Source organism: Mus pahari, chromosome 9, assembly GCF_900095145.1.
Source record: "Mus pahari chromosome 9, PAHARI_EIJ_v1.1, whole genome shotgun sequence".
Taxonomy (NCBI): Eukaryota; Metazoa; Chordata; class Mammalia; order Rodentia; family Muridae; genus Mus; species Mus pahari.
The window spans coordinates 69,358,418-69,374,290 of record NC_034598.1 but is presented as its reverse complement, the minus strand read 5'-3'; the positions used below and the strand labels follow the sequence as shown (position 1 = coordinate 69,374,290).

General features: G+C 36.2%; 1 protein-coding gene across 38 annotated transcripts in view; it reads left to right on the top strand.

Annotated features, from left to right (window-relative positions):
* The window catches only part of Ppfia2 (PTPRF interacting protein alpha 2), a 443,940-nt gene that overhangs the window by 153,477 nt on the left and 274,590 nt on the right, over positions 1 to 15,873 (top strand). For 22 of the 38 annotated variants that reach the window (XM_029542171.1, XM_029542168.1, XM_029542179.1 and 19 more), the window contains exon 1: positions 2,572 to 2,995. The exons of the other annotated variants lie outside the window; for them this stretch is intronic. In XM_029542171.1, coding sequence (XP_029398031.1) covers positions 2,915 to 2,995 — 81 coding nt within the window. In that variant the 5' untranslated portion in view covers positions 2,572 to 2,914. Of the gene's footprint in view, positions 1 to 2,571; positions 2,996 to 15,873 lie in introns of those variants that run through there. 38 annotated transcript variants of the gene reach the window in all.

The following is a 15,873-nucleotide window of genomic DNA, read 5'->3' as shown; positions in this document are numbered from 1 at the left end:
TGTAAAAATAGATCATGCCTATTAAATTGCAGTGGTGTTTCTACTTCATATGCTAATTTTAATTTTAGAATATCATAACAGATTAATTTGTAAAGATGAATACATCCATTGTTAAGTTAAATGTCAGCTGACTATTTTTTATGATGGACAAGACCTACTTAGCTTTTAAAAATCGGATAAATTTAAGAGAATAAACTGCTGAAAATCACATCTTTGGACAGAGTGTTTGACCCAAAACTCAGAGCAGCATTGAAACTCCTCAAGGATACTATGTCCAGAACTCTCATGGCTCTTTAGGCCTGACTAACGGATGAGCAGTATGGGGAAATTGTTTGTATGTGGTGGGCTAACTTTAACTCTTAATGTTTGCTTTAAGCAGCACATAGGCTAAGTAGATGCATTTTTCATTTTTTAATTAGTCAAACTCTCCCTGTACAATGATCTAATTCGTACAATGCTACTGATTTTCACAGTGATGGTGGGCAAAATCTTGGCCTTGGCCTCAACAACATCTATAAATATAGCTAGTTACATAAGCTTGACCACATCAAGAGTAGAATACCACTTTCCCTACTGCTATCAGGCGGAGAACAAAACTGTCTTGTTTCCAAATCAGTTTTCAGAATAATGAGATAATACGATTAACATTATGTAGAGAGAGCAACTCTAAATGGGAGCTCTTTCTGTTGGGTCTGTTTATCACAGACAGTAAGACTATAAAATCAATTTATAATTTAAACCCACTTAAGAGAATCCCATGAGGTAAGAAATAAGAGGGGGTTATATTAATGGAAAAAAGGGATATTATGAGTACTTCAATAATTATTTAAAACTTACTTGTAATAATGCAAGAATACTTAGCAAGTTATTGTTAGTAGAGAAAAATATTTAGAATTTCATTTAAGTAAAACAACAACAACAACAACAACAACAACAAAACACCAAACCAAAACTGAAATAACAGGGGCAAGCATGTTAAAAGGAAACAGAATCCAAACTGGTGAGGAGATAATGCAAGCAGAAGAGGGGATAGGGGTGATATGAAATAACAAGTAACATTGCAAAGGAGCAAATACACAGAACAGTTTATACAAATATAAATAAATGATTAAAATAGATGAAGACTAGGTAAACCTTTGCCCCTGTTTCTACATGTGTATGTGTAAACATTTGTATGTTTACTGTGTGTGTGTGTGTGTGTGCGCGCGTGTGCGTGTGCGTGTGCGTGTGCGTGTGTGTGTGTGTGTGTGTGTGTCCCTGCATGGGGAGGCCTGAGATTGGTATTGAGAATCATCCTATTGAGGTAGAGGTTACCAATGCGCCCTAACCCTAACCCTAACCCTAATATGCTTTGTCTGGTTAGCTAGCTTGCTCTGGAGATCTATCTCGGGGATTAGCAGCTTGCTGCTGTGCCACCTAACATTTGCCTTAAACACATAGCAGTCTACCCACTTCTGGCAAACCTCCTTTAATGAATTCTTTTTAACATGTGTAGGTACCTTCCAAGACGAAAACCCAGGCCCCCAGTTTGCTTCCTAAGTGTTGTGAGTGTAAGCAAATAATAATTTAAAACTGCAATATTAGCTCAGAATAGCCTGAACTCATGGCAATCCTCATGCCTCAGCCTCCCAATCTCGTATTAATATTACGTGTGTGCCTGGTCGTAGCAGGTTGTGATCCTTCACCACTCTTTCATCACCTGCCTCTTCAAAGTAGGTGCTTCCTAGTCGTTGATGATGTCGCACTGTTTGAACTTAGATATTTCTGCTAAGACAGTCTTCTGGGTCATTCCGTTTCATTCCTGACATCTCCACCCTTTGAACCATGTGTAAATGGAACATTTATTTTTACCTCAAGAACTTGCCAAGTCATCCAACTCTGATCTTTTATACAGAGTGAATAATTGTTTAGGGACATAGAAAAATAAGCATGTTTAACAAACTATCTCAATGCTTATAAACACTTAATGAATCCCCCATTAAAGTTCCTCTGTATATAAATATATTTATTATCTGCTTTATATAAGAAATGGGCTTTATTTAAAAAATGTGTGACATTTTAAGTGTTTTAGTATTTTTGAGCTAAGTTAGAAATGACCGATAATAAACATGTTGTATTTGTGATTTTTTTATAAACCAGAAAGAAGACAATTTGAATTTTATTGGTAAATATTCCTGATATTACAGAGATTTGAAGGGTTGTAGATCTTACTTCCCAGTGTTGTAGTTAGTTATATTTTGATCTATATGAAAGAATTCTCACCTTATAAAGGCTTTACAAAAAAACTTATACCATTAGAAAGACAGGCAGTAGACAGAGAGACTGAGGATTACAAAAAAAAAAAAAAAAAAAGCCAAAAACTAGAGTGATAAAAACAGGCTTCAGTTACTAAACACAGCTTTAACAGTGTGTGAAGCAAGCTCCACGTTCGTCACAAGAGGTCCTCTGAATAACACTGTGCATGCATCCCTGAAATGAAACTGTATGTTATTGGTTAACCAGGATATTTAGCATAATCACTCTGCTAGACTGTGGTGGAGGGAGGTGATTATCACCGAGAACAGATGGGCAGGTCCACAGCACTGCCAGATTCTGCACAGGCTCCATTTATCCCTGGTTCTTGCTTCTTTCCTTCTGTGTTTTTAATTTTTCTTTCTTTCTTTCTTTCTTTTTTAATATACTCTACGTTATAAAGAGCTAGCTGCAAGAAAGGTCAGTAGCTGGTGCCCTTTGAGCTTAGATTTCAAACGGAGAAGAAAGCTTCTAAAAGCTATTCCTGTGTATCCACGAAGGATGGGACAGATTTCGTTTTACTCTGTAGTCTCCCTCAATGCATGCACGGATTTATCTGCACGTTAAGCTCTCGGCTCGACGTCTGTAGCTCCTGTGGATTAAACTGTCTCTGTGATCAGAAATGATTTTCTCGGATATGAACACCGTCTCTGGCTCCCCTAAAGTGCATCTTCCTAATGGGACCCGGTTTTACACTTTTCAAGTAAGTGTGCTTTAAATGGCTTCACGACGGAGGAAGTCAATATATGGTCAAACTTTTAATAAAGAGGAAATAATGAAAGGAAAAGTAGGCAGTGTGGAAATAGGAAGTGGGTGTACCTCGTGGGCAATGTGCAAGCAATTAGTCTGTTTTTAAATGTGGAGAAGGGATGGTGGTAACCTTCTCTGTGAATTCCAGCTAAATTATAATGAATGCTTTACTTCACGGACATTTTTAAATACTCTTTTATATTGTCATGGAAGGTATGGAGATGTGCCGTGCCTGCTGTGTGTTTTTATGGCTGCAACTGAGTGATTTCTGTGCAGCTCTGTCTATCATGTATCACAGAGTAGAATTTAAAGGCATTCAGAGAAGTTTACAAACTAAGTCCTCAGCAAAGAACAAAATCTGCTCTTTCATGTACACCACAAAAGATAATGCTTGCTATCTAATTTTGTTAACTGTGTTGCAAAAGCAACTGCGATTACAGGGGACTTAACCATCATGTTTACTATGCTTTTCAATTTGAGGTAAAGTAGAAACTAATTAGGATAGATTTTTCTCTGTTATCAGAGTCAAAATGATTTATGTGAATTACAAAGGTGTTGCCTGCCAAATGTGTCTCAAACGCCTGGGGATACATCAGTTCTCGATGTAGAAAATGCTTAATTCTAAACCAAATCAGATTTTACTTCCTTTAAATGCTCAAATGTGTGTATCTTTCAAGTACTGAGGTGACTTTGTAATTCAGCGTTATCGTTTCTGCAAGAGACAATGGGCTTCTTAGCACCGCGAGGTTTATGTTGTGACGATATAAATGCCTTTCATTTAACTATCATTTTTGCTGTGTATGATGTTCTGGAATCAGTGCAAATGTACAGAGGGAAAACATGGAAAGGGTATTCAGAATTTTAGAGGGGAGCCTCTGTGTAAGTGAATACTGGATTTCTAGAAGTTTCTTTTGCAAAGTCTAATGTGTGGATACATTTGTTCTCTTGCTCGCTCTTCCCTCTATACTTTTATCTTTTGATCTCGTCACCTCTCCTGCTTTACGCTGATGTCTGCTGATAGCACATGTCTGTTCTGCGTTGTTCCAGAATATATTCTCTTCTCAGAGCCAATCTGCTTACTGTGGCAGCGATTCAAAATGCCACTGCCCTAAGGCTCTGCACAGAAGCACTACTTTTTTTTCCCCCCTTTCCTGTACACTGAGATATAAACACGTTTACAATACCCTGAAGCTGACTGTGTGGGCAGCTTTGGACATTAGGTGCACAGTCCCAGTGTTTCAAAGTTTAAGGATCAGCGATTTCCACATGCTCGGTCATGACACAGGCTTTTTGCAACTCCTTCAGTGGAGGTCTTGCTGACACCTTCCTCAGCAGGTGATTTTTATCTGAAAATGCAGAGGAATAATTTCTAACCACTGTTGTGTTGACATGATAATATACTCACTAAAAACTATTAGTGTTCAGACAGTGCATAAACTTTACCAAATACAAACTTGTTTTTTTCAATGTTCTCACTCCTGTAAAACAGTATTTGATCTTGGAGTTTGCAGTAACAAGGAAGGGGTTAAGTTTGGGTGATTATGTTTTTGACGGTATTACTTAGGATTTTTGTTGTAGGCAAGACAATACCTAAAGCATGACATGAAGGTTTTGTAGTTGAATCCTTATTTTTACTTTCAAAATGAAGAATTAAGCTATTATTCTTACTTGTGTAACTTAACCTATTATTATTATTATTATTATTAAATCATTTTTAACAGTCAAGTCATTATCCCCCTCGCAGTCTGCCATCTGACTGTTCCTCATCCCATTCCCCCTCCCCCATCTCCAAGAGGATGTCCACCCCACCACCACCCCATTCGACCTAACCTATTTTTAAGACAGTATGTTTACTTTGGCCTAAATGGTGCAAAGAGAGAAATCAAACTAAATGCTGTAACAAGAATACCAACATACACCAAAAAAGTATCTTATGGAAAGATTGAAGATTTAAAATGTAACTGTTGTTGAAGTGGTGCTTTATGCATCTGAGAGGAGCTGTCTGCAAGGTATTTGGGATTTCAGAGTGATGTTCTTAAAATTATGCCATCACAGAAGAAACATAGGCAGGGACACACGACACACAGGAATGGAGAACATAGGGCTTTGATTCCATCACTTCATTAAGAATACATACCATTCTTATCATTTTCTGAAGTTTATGTTGTCAAATTTTATGAGTATCACCTAGAATAATTTTATTGAATAATTTCAAATGTAAAAGGGCAAACAGTCAATGAGAAGTATGAGTGCACACTAGCAAGAGGTTATTTTCATTGTATTTTAATTTAGTAAAATATATCCATTACTTTTACATATATAAATGTAAACACATTTTGTGCAGTATATCTGACACAATTTAAATTAATTTTTAAATGTGTGAATTCTCACTTCTATGTTGCCATGAAAATACTGGTGTCTACATATTTCTCTTCAGAGGGTCATGGAGTCAGTGTGATCCCAGTACACAGTTTATAAATTATATTTACTGAGCCAAAACTGAAGCTTTATGGTATAGTTTCTTGTAATGCCCATGGATGATCAAACATTTAAAACAAATGATATTGGCAAGTTGTTGCTGTATTTATACACACAATTGTAGAAAACTTTATAATACTCAAATGTGTACAAGTGAAAAATATGTCTTCATAATATATATATATATATATTATATGTTATATATAATATATAATATATATGTATATGTATATGTATATGTACATATATAATATATATATGTATATGCCATTTGTAGATATACATGAGAATCAACTTAATTCTTTTTACTTTTATACACATGCACACACACATACACACAAGCATGATTTCATTATGTCCCTTCAAACTCTGTCTTTTTAAATGAAACCACCTATGTGCCCTTCTAAAACTTCTAGATATGCTAGGCACAAAACATTTAAATCATTCCAAAACACCCATCTCGAATATGTATCTTCCCATGTCCTACACTTACAACAGCTTTCATCTAGTAACTGACCTTTCTTCTGCCTTTATGCATTTCATTCATCATAAGTCTATGTAGTGGTTTATTGCAAACAAACAAACAAACAAACAAAAACCATTATGCTGTTATGAAAACAAAATGTCTTTCACAGACTCCCTAAATCAAAGCATTTTACTCCAGGAGATGTTTTTGCTCCTTTCTCTCACAGAAGAGTGCTTTGTGTCATGAAGTGCACTGCGTGTTAAGCCTGTGTAGAAGAGGCTTTCTAGAATCCTCACACACAGAGACCTCCAGAAATAAACACGTCTTCCTGAGTATGAAACCCTAATCTCTCATTTCTGTGGTTGAATTAACGTACCCCTTCTTAAGGGAAGTCCTTCTTCCTATTCTGTCCTCAAATGCCCCTTGTTACTTGGAACTCACATAATGCACAGTTCTACTTTACTAGAAAATTGCATGTTTTGTGTTGCCCTTGCTTCTTGCCTTTGTGCTTAGGAAAAATGTTTCCTTAAAAACTTCTCTGAAAAACCGTCTTTTTCCATAAGGAAAAAGAATTTCAGGAATTCTTCCATGATGTGTTAAAGGAGCTTCCTTGGATCCCCTTTGCCTGTTCATCCCATTACTGAACAAGCTAGTCTTCCTCTCTATAACCTGTGAGTTCATTTTATTAATTCACCTGTAACATATGGATGCCAACAATATCTCTGTGTAGTAAGCTGTGATGATTGATTAAAGAAGTGAGCAATGCACTTTTAAAAATAGTTACATAGATGGTACAGAATAACTTCTAGCTAATAGAAACAATAGGTGAACATAGTTCTATTCAATATGTTCTGATTTACATAAGTGATCAAAGAAAACATCCCATTTTATCTATCTATCTATCTATCTATCTATCTATCTATCTATCTATCTAACAGTTAGCCCATACCATTTGCCAATTTTCTTTACATTCTTCGTCACTTTACTGACTTCTTTGTTTATATTTAATCTGGACTAGTTTTTAAATTTATTTATTTTTTTAATTTTTTAAGATTTTCATACATGAGTATTATATTGAAGCCCCTCTCCTTGGTCTCTAACTTCTGTGCTCCTTTCCAAGTCCATCTCCAATTCATGACTTATTCTTTAATTATTATTGTTACATCTATCTATCTACCATCTTTTTATTATCTATCTATACCAATCATCTAGCTATCTGTATGTATGTATGTATGTATGTATGTATGTATGCATGTATGTATGTATGCATATATAAATCCAGATTTGGCCCCACTTAGTTCTGCTCACATGTATAAGTCTCTAGGTCTGACCACTTGTTATTGGATAGCCTATCAGGAGAAATAGCCGTGGAGAAGACTTGATACCCTCTCTCAGCAGTCATAGACTGCTTGTAACTTTTCATCTAGGAGCAGAGCCTTGAGAGCTTTCCCACATCCACAATGACAACCTGTGATGTCATCAAGCAGGTCATATTAAGTAAATCATATTCATTCATGGGTCCAGCTCTTTTTTTTTTTTTGTCACATTAGCTGGAAACTGTGGGTCAGCAGGTGTCCTCTAGCCCTCGGGTTTCCTCTTTCAGCCCCTCTTTATCAGTTTCCAGTGAACAGTGGATGGAAGGTTGGCATTGGAGATGTACCGATTGGGGTTGGGCTTCCCACAGTCAGTTCTCTGCATTTTGACTGGTTTGTGAATTTCTGTCATCTCCACCTGTTATTCAAAGAAATTTCTTTGAAGACAGGTTAGACATTATTTCTCTTGATCTAGTTGCCTAGCAGAATTTGAAGATAAGACCCATTGCTGAAAATACCACATATTTAGGGCACAGAACCTGAAGAAATTGAGCAAGAAGTTACTAAAAGCCTCCTCCCTGGGAACCAGCTCTCATAGCACATGAAAGCAGTATTTTAGGTGCAAAGAGAGAAAAGCAACCAATAGTCCTATACTTCTGTAAAGCTTACAAACAACAGTGAATTCCCATTAAGGTTTTCCCAGTAATATAACAGTGGCACATTTATTTTAGAGTAAGCAAGAGCAGTCCAACTTTCACTCAATAGGAGCAAATCTATTCCTCATACCATAAAGCTAGCCAGCTGCCCACAGCTGGAGTGGTGATGGACGCTCAGAATAGAACCGTTTATGACCACTTTCTTAAATTAGTATAATTTCTACTGCCTTTCTAAATACTGATTTTTATACCTAAAGGTATGTGTTGTACTTGCCCTTCATCAAGCCAGAGGATTTAAAACTGATTGAGCTATATTTTCAAATTTAATAGATGAGATTAGCATTTGGAGTCTGTAAAAAGGTGAAAATGACTAGTCTTGAAGTCCCAATTGGCATAAAAGCTCTCACTCAGGAGACATCATTGGTAATTGGTGTGTATAACATATCTTTATAATCAAACGACATTGACAGGGTAATTCTGATTCTAAAAATGTACTAGATTTTTGTATAGTTTATCATTTTGTTATTGCCTGAAATTTCAAACTTAGTTTTTTGTATTCAGGGGTCACATACAACATTTCATTAATAATTTAAGATACATCTGGAAATACCTATGTGAATGCTTTGCCCAAGTTGTGTGATTAAAAGGGGTAGTGAAGGAAATGCCAAGCTTACCTTATAATAATCATGGGAAAACACACTTCTTGTCTGGGTTACGTTGTAATACTGACTAAATTTCCAGCTAAACAAGAGAAATGGACTTTTCTTAGCTTTCTGATCACTCACATTCCTGATGACATCACATCCTGCACGGAGCTACTAGCTGATTTTTTTGGACAAGAAAATATAGCATAATGAGAATTGTAGGAAAAAAAAGAGATAAAAACAAAATACACAAATACAATGGTTTAAAAAAAAGTGTCATTTTACGATGTTAGACTTGGGATTTAGAGATTCCCAGTAAAGGGTCATGTCTTGGAATTTTTCAGCAGTTATAATAGTCAATGCTGCTTTACGTAAGAATTGGCCAAGAGAGCAATTCACAAAAAAGCCACATGATGTGCAATGGTTGCTATCGTGTGTAAATGAAAGATACAAAACATACCAAAAAGGTGTTAATGTAAAGAACAATTAATAAGATACTGCTTAAATTGAGTGTTATAAAGCTCAAAAAGAAACCAATTTCTATCCCATAGAATCAGATAATTAAATACAGCACAAAAGTATTCTGAGACAACTTAATTTTATCAGTATTTTAAGGTACAGTATTTTAATCTTTTTTCTTTTCCCCTTTTGATTACTTGTTTTTAAAATAAAATTTAATAAGATAAAACAATATCTAACATTAGACAAAAACCAAATACATAGACGAGAAAGAACCCGGGAAGAGGAGACAGAAACCCACTCATTTGCACACTCAGGAATCTCATAGAAACATTCAACTGGAAACTCTACTACATGTGTAAAGGGCCTTGGGCAGACCTATGCAGGCCCTGTGCATGCTGCCTCAGTCTCTGTGAGTTCATATATAATTTATTCATGTTCATTAAGATGGCCTTTTTCATCCCTAAATGTCCTCCATCATCACTGGCTGTTGAACTATTTTTGTAGGGAATTAATGGAGACATATCTTTTGTGCTGAGTATTCCAAAGTCTTTCATTGGCTCCATATTGTCTGGCTGCATGTTTCTGTATTTTTTTCTCAACTGCTGCAGAAGTAAGTTTCTGAAAAATTTCTGAGCAAGGGTGTGGTCTATGAGTACAGCAGGAGATCATTTTATCACTATTTATTTTTAAAGAACAATATTTTTGGTTTTGCTCTAAGCCCTTGTGCACTCTAGTTACAAGTTCTTGGTCACCCAATTAGTATCAGGTATGAGTTCCATCTCACTGAGTGGGACTTAAGTCAGAACACATATTGGTTGGTTATCCCCACAAACTTTGTGCCACCATGGTCCTAGAATATCATGCAGTCAGGACAGCATTGTAGATCAAAAGTTTTGTGGTTGGTTTGGTGTTTACATATTTCCCTTTGGCACCTTGGAGAGCATCTTTCTGTACCAAAGATTGTAGCATCTAGGAGCATAGGCTATATGTGTATATCTACTTCTCCATGTTCAATGAGTTGTATAGGTCTTGTCATGATTACTGGGACTTTATCTTTACTTTATGGAGAATAACCTATAGTCTTGGAAACAGACAGGGTTTGTTGGTCATTTCCATGAGACCCCTTTGGGCAACAATGTAAGTAGATGTTGCCTAAATCTGGTACTGGTATTGAATAGGTATAAAAGGAGAAGACAATGGACAATTTTTTTCTTGATCTTGATTTTGGTGGAATTGTTTTAAGTTTATCTCCATTTAGATTAGCATTGGCTTTGTGCTTGCTATAAGCTGGCTTTATTCTATCAATATATCTGCCTGATACCTCTAATATTTCCAAGACTTTTTTTCATGAAGAGGTATTGGATTTTTGTCAAAGGTCTTTTCTGTGTCTAAAAAAGATGATCATATATGTGGTTTTTGTCTTTCCATTTGTTTATATAATGCATTAAATTTATTGATTTACATATGTTGAAACATCCATGAATCTCTTGAATGAAATCTCCTTGATCATAATGGATGATCTTTTTGATGTATTCTTTTATTTAATTTTCATTGTTTTATTAAGAATTTCTGCACCTATGTTCATGAAGAAAATTAATCTGTGATTCTCTTTGTTGGGTCCTTATGTCATTTGCTTATTATGGTACCTGTGGCTTCAGTAGACAAAATGGGCAAAGTTCCTTCTATTTCTACTTTATCGAATAATTTGAGGTGTGTTGGCATCCATTTTTCTTTGAAAGTTTAGTAGAATTCTATACAAAACCATCCAGCACTGGGCTTTTGATTGATAGACTTTTAATTACTACTTCTATTTTACAAACAGTTATAGGTCTTTTTAAATTGCTTATCAAATCTTGATTTAAATTTGCTAAGTGATATATACATATATATATATATATATATGTATATATATATATATATATATATATATATATATANATATATATATATATATATGAGAACATTATCTATTTTTTTTTTTAGGTTTTGTAATTTGGTAGAATACAACTTTTTAAAATACGTCCTTATGAGTCACCGTATCTCCTCAGTGTCTCTTACGTGCCCCCCTTTCTCTCTAATTATCTTAATTTGTGTATTCTCTTTCTGCCACTTTTTAGTTAATTCTAATAAGGGTTTATCAATCTACTTTTCTCAAAGGGTCAATTCTTTGTTTTGTCGAATCTTACTGTATGTTTGTAAATATTTTATTGATTTCAACTTAGAGTTTGATTATTTCTTGCCACCTATATCTTCAGAGTATATATTTTTTCCTTTTTGTTTCTCTTCTTTGAATATTTTTAAAGCTTTCAGATGTGCTGTTAAGTTACCTGTATGAAATCTCTCTTTTAAAGAACATAGGCATTTAGTACTATTAACTGCCCTTTACAACCATCTTTATTTTGCCCATAAGTTTGAGTATGTTGTTAATTCATTTTCATTCTAAAAAGTCTCTGATTTCTTTCTTAATGTCTTTCTTTTCTTTTTAAAAATTAATTAATCTTTTACACTCCATATTTTATTGCCCCCCCCACCTTCTGACTGTTCCACATCTGAAAACTCGTGACCCCACTGTCTCCACATGAATACCCCCACCCTCCAACCCACCTGACCTCTAAACTCCCTGGGGCCTCCAATCTCTTGAGGGTTAGGTGCACCATCTCTGAATGAACACAGACCCGGCAATCCTCTACTGTATGTGTGTTAGGGGCCTCCTATCAGCTGATGAATGCTGCCTGTTTGGTGGTCCAGTGTTTGAGAGATCTCGGGAATCCAGATTAATTGAGACTGCTACAGGATTGCCTTTTTCCTCAGCTTCTTTCAGCTTTTCCTAATTCAAAAACAGGGGTCAGTTGCTTCTGTCCATTAGTTGGGTACAAATATCTGCATCTGACTCTTTCAGATGCTTGTTGGGTCTTTGGGGGGCAGTCATGATAGGTCCCTTTTTGTGAACACTCCATGGCCTCAGTAATAGTGTCAGGCCTTGGGACCTCCCTTTGAGCTGGATCCCACTTTGGGCCTGTCACTGGACCTTCTTTTGCTCAGGCTCCTCTCCATTTCCATCCCCCGTAATTCTTTCAGACAAGAACAATTTTGTGTCAGAGTTGTGACTGTGGGATGGCAACCCTACTCCTCCCTTGATGTCCTGTCTTCCTGCTGGAGGTGGGCTCTAATAGTTTCCTCTCCGTACTGTCCAGAATTTCATTTAAGTTCCTTCCCTTTGAGACCTGAGAGTCTCTTACCTCCCAGATCTCTGGTACATTCTGTAGGGTCCCCCCAACCTGATATCTCCCGAGGTTGCCTGTTTCCATTCTTTCTGCTGGCCTTCAAGGCTTCAATCATTTTCCTTCACCCAATACCAGATCAGGTTTCCCTCTCCCCTGAACTCCTCCCTAATCCCCCACCCCCACCCCCACCCCTGTCCACTTTCCGCTCCCAGGTCCCTCCATCCTTCACCACTATGATTGCTTTCTTCTCTCTCCCGCATTTTTTTTTTTTTTAATACAGAAGAGAGTTGTTCTGTTTGCCTGAGTTTTAAAGCTTTCTGTTGTTAATATTCACTTTTCATTTGTGGTGGTCTGATAGGATACAGGGTCCTATCTCAATTTTTCTTACATTTTTTGAGACTTGCTTTTGTATTCCAAAAAGTGGTCGATTTTGGAGAAAATTCCCTAAGATGGTGATATGAAGGTGCTGATGGTGGTTATGTTACCATTGGTGCAAATCAGTTGTTGAAGCCTCACACTATCAGTTTATGAGACTAAATATGTGGTTTAAGATGTACTAGAGTTCTTGTTTTGGTTTATTTTGTTTAGTTTTACAAATGGGGTGTGTTTCTGTTTCGTTAAGAATTGCAATGCACTCTGGGTGAATGTAATTATAGTAATACATTCCTTTGCTGAGTATGTACTCTCTGTTCCCAAATCTTCTGATTATGTTAGGTTTGACATCTATGTTTTTTTGGATATCTTCTCTGTCCTTTACCATGAAATGGTGTCTATTCTTGATGTTAATATTTGTTTCCTGGTTGCTGCAGAAGGATGGATCTCTTTATTGAATTTGTTCTGTTAGTCTGAGTCTTTTAACTGAGGAATTAAGAACATTGGTATTGATAAGTAACATTGAGTAGTGATTGTTTTAAATTCCTGTTGTTTTGTTGGTGGTGCTGATGGTGGTGTCTTCCATTTTTTGTTTGTTGGCCTTGGATTATTTGGTTTTCTGTGTTCTTTGGGGTGATTTGTTGCTTTAGGTTGGAAGGTTTGGCTTTAACACCTTCCATGGGGCTAGATTTGTAGAGAAATATGGTTTAAATATAGATTTATCATGAAATGTCTTATTTCCTTTTTCTATTGTCATTGAATGTTTTTCTGGGCCTTGTACTCTGGGCTGGCATGGGTGGTCTCTAGAGACTGTAGAACATCTGTCTGAACCCTTCTGGCTTTTAGAGTCCCCATGATAAGGTAAGTATTATTCTGTTAGATCTGCCTTCATATGTCACTTGGTGCTTTCCCCTTTGCAGCTTTTAATACAGCTTTTTTGCTATGTGATTTCAGTACTTATGATTATTGTATGCCAAGGGAACTTTATATTATATCCATTGGATGAGAGAATTTTCTATTGAAAATAATTTCTAATTTGGATCTCCTGTGTCCCTGGTTATTGCAACTGGAATGTAAATAAATAAAATAACTTACTAAAAATAAAATAATTTCTGAGAATGTAACCTTGGTTTCTTCTTTACCCTTAACTCCTACTACTTTTACATTTAATCTTTTCATAGTGTTCCAGATTTACTGTATATTTTGTGTCAAGAATATTTTAGATTTCACAATTTCTTTGACAAGTGTATCCATTTATTCTACCATGTCTTCAGTGTCTGAAATTATCCCTTCCACCTCTTACATTCTTTGTTAATATTGTGTCTGTGGTTCCGGTTTGAATTCCTAAATCTTTCATTTTCATAATTTTCCTCAGTTTGGGTTTTCTATATTGAATCTATTAATAATGTTAAGTCTTGAATGATTTTCTTTCATTTCTGTCTACCGTTTGCATTCATAGATTTTCTTATGGGATTTAGTTCCTCTTTAAGGAATTCTTATCGTGTTCATGAAGACTGTTTTAAGTTGTTTTCTTTTGTTTGTTTGTTTTTTTTAATATACTCATGGACTGCTTTGGTAGGGTTGCTGTGCTCCAGTGGAGATATATAACTACATATACATATATACATATATACATATACGCATACGCATACACATACACATACACATANACATACACATACACATATACATATACATATGTTTTGTCTTTGTTATGTGGGTGGGTGTTTTCTTCCTTGTATTTTGTTGTCCTCTCTGCTTCATAGAAAAGTGTGGTGGCTGTTTGTCATCTGGTTGGTAATTCTTCTGAGATACTGACAGATGTGGCAAAGATGGGTTCCAGGTAAAATGTAGTTCTAGGCATTGGGAACTGATACAAAGGACCTGGGATGGACTAGGAGCTGAGGGTGAGGGTTTCCATAGGAGGGAGAAGAGACATATTCCACCAAGATCTGCTTGTCCCTTGGGAACAGAGACAGAAAGTGAGAAGAGGCTTAAGCAGGTGGTCTGTCACAAAACTGAGGATGAGTCTGTGGGACTGGGCTTGGAGGAATGTAGAGAGGTGAAGATATATAGTTACCCTGTGTGATTTGGTGCCAGGAGTGGTCTGTGGGATACCAGGACGTGCCTGAAGAGTTGGGAGCCAGCACAAACCAGGGTCAGGAGGGATGGATGTTGGGAATGGACAAATCTGTGTTAATGACTGAAGATTGGTCCGGGGGTAGGGTGAGAGGCAGCAGGTGTTCTGCTGCAGAAATCAAGAGAAGACCTGGGTACTGGATTGAGCTGGCAGAGGAGTGAAGATTTGATGCTTCCCTGAATGGAGTAATTACTGTATTTTATTTTATGTCATCGAGTATAGTAATACATACACATTAGATTTTAATCTGAAATCTTGTCTTTTGTTACATTCCAACTCTTGCTTAAAATTTACCGACAGTAGTTTTGTTTTGGCTTGAAATATGTTTTTTGTTTGTCTGGTTTCCTCATTATCATGTTGCCATTATATTTGTGTCTCAGAATTGCACCAGAAGACACATGAAAGACATCCTCAGTGTTTATATTCTGTGTCACTGAGACTAAACAAAGGAATCAATTCCTGGAATTCCAATTAGGAAATCAATTGTAACTCTTATTTTTGAAGAGGTTTCTGCTTAATGAAATGTGCTTGTTGCACAAGGAACCATGTACTTCAGCACTTGGAAGCCATATGAATGTATGATTCATATGCCTTGCTTACAGCTATGATATGTAGATAAGATTCAACTTGATTTTAAAGAGAAAAGACCTTTTATTCTTTGTTGCATACTCATATGTAATGACATAGTTACTGTATCATCTCCATAGAAACAAACTATTCTATGATCTCTATACTTGGAAAAGTCTTTATTATACTTAGATAAATCATGTTATGTTTCATATATTCCTAAATAGAAGGCAATTAGAATTATGATGTACATGTCTCTTAAATTAAAGCATTTAGTATAGTAAGTACATTGGACGGAGATTTGAAAAATGAAGCAGCTAAGACAGATACATAGTTTCTAGGCTGTAGCAGAGCTAGCAAGTATATGTGAACAGGGGTAAATGACTTAGAAATATGTTCGATGGATTTTATATACTGAATACAGGAGATAGGAGATTTTTAGGCAGCTTTTTAATTTCCAAAGTTTCCAGTGGGGAGAGAGAGAGAGAGAGGGGAGGGGAGGGGAGGAG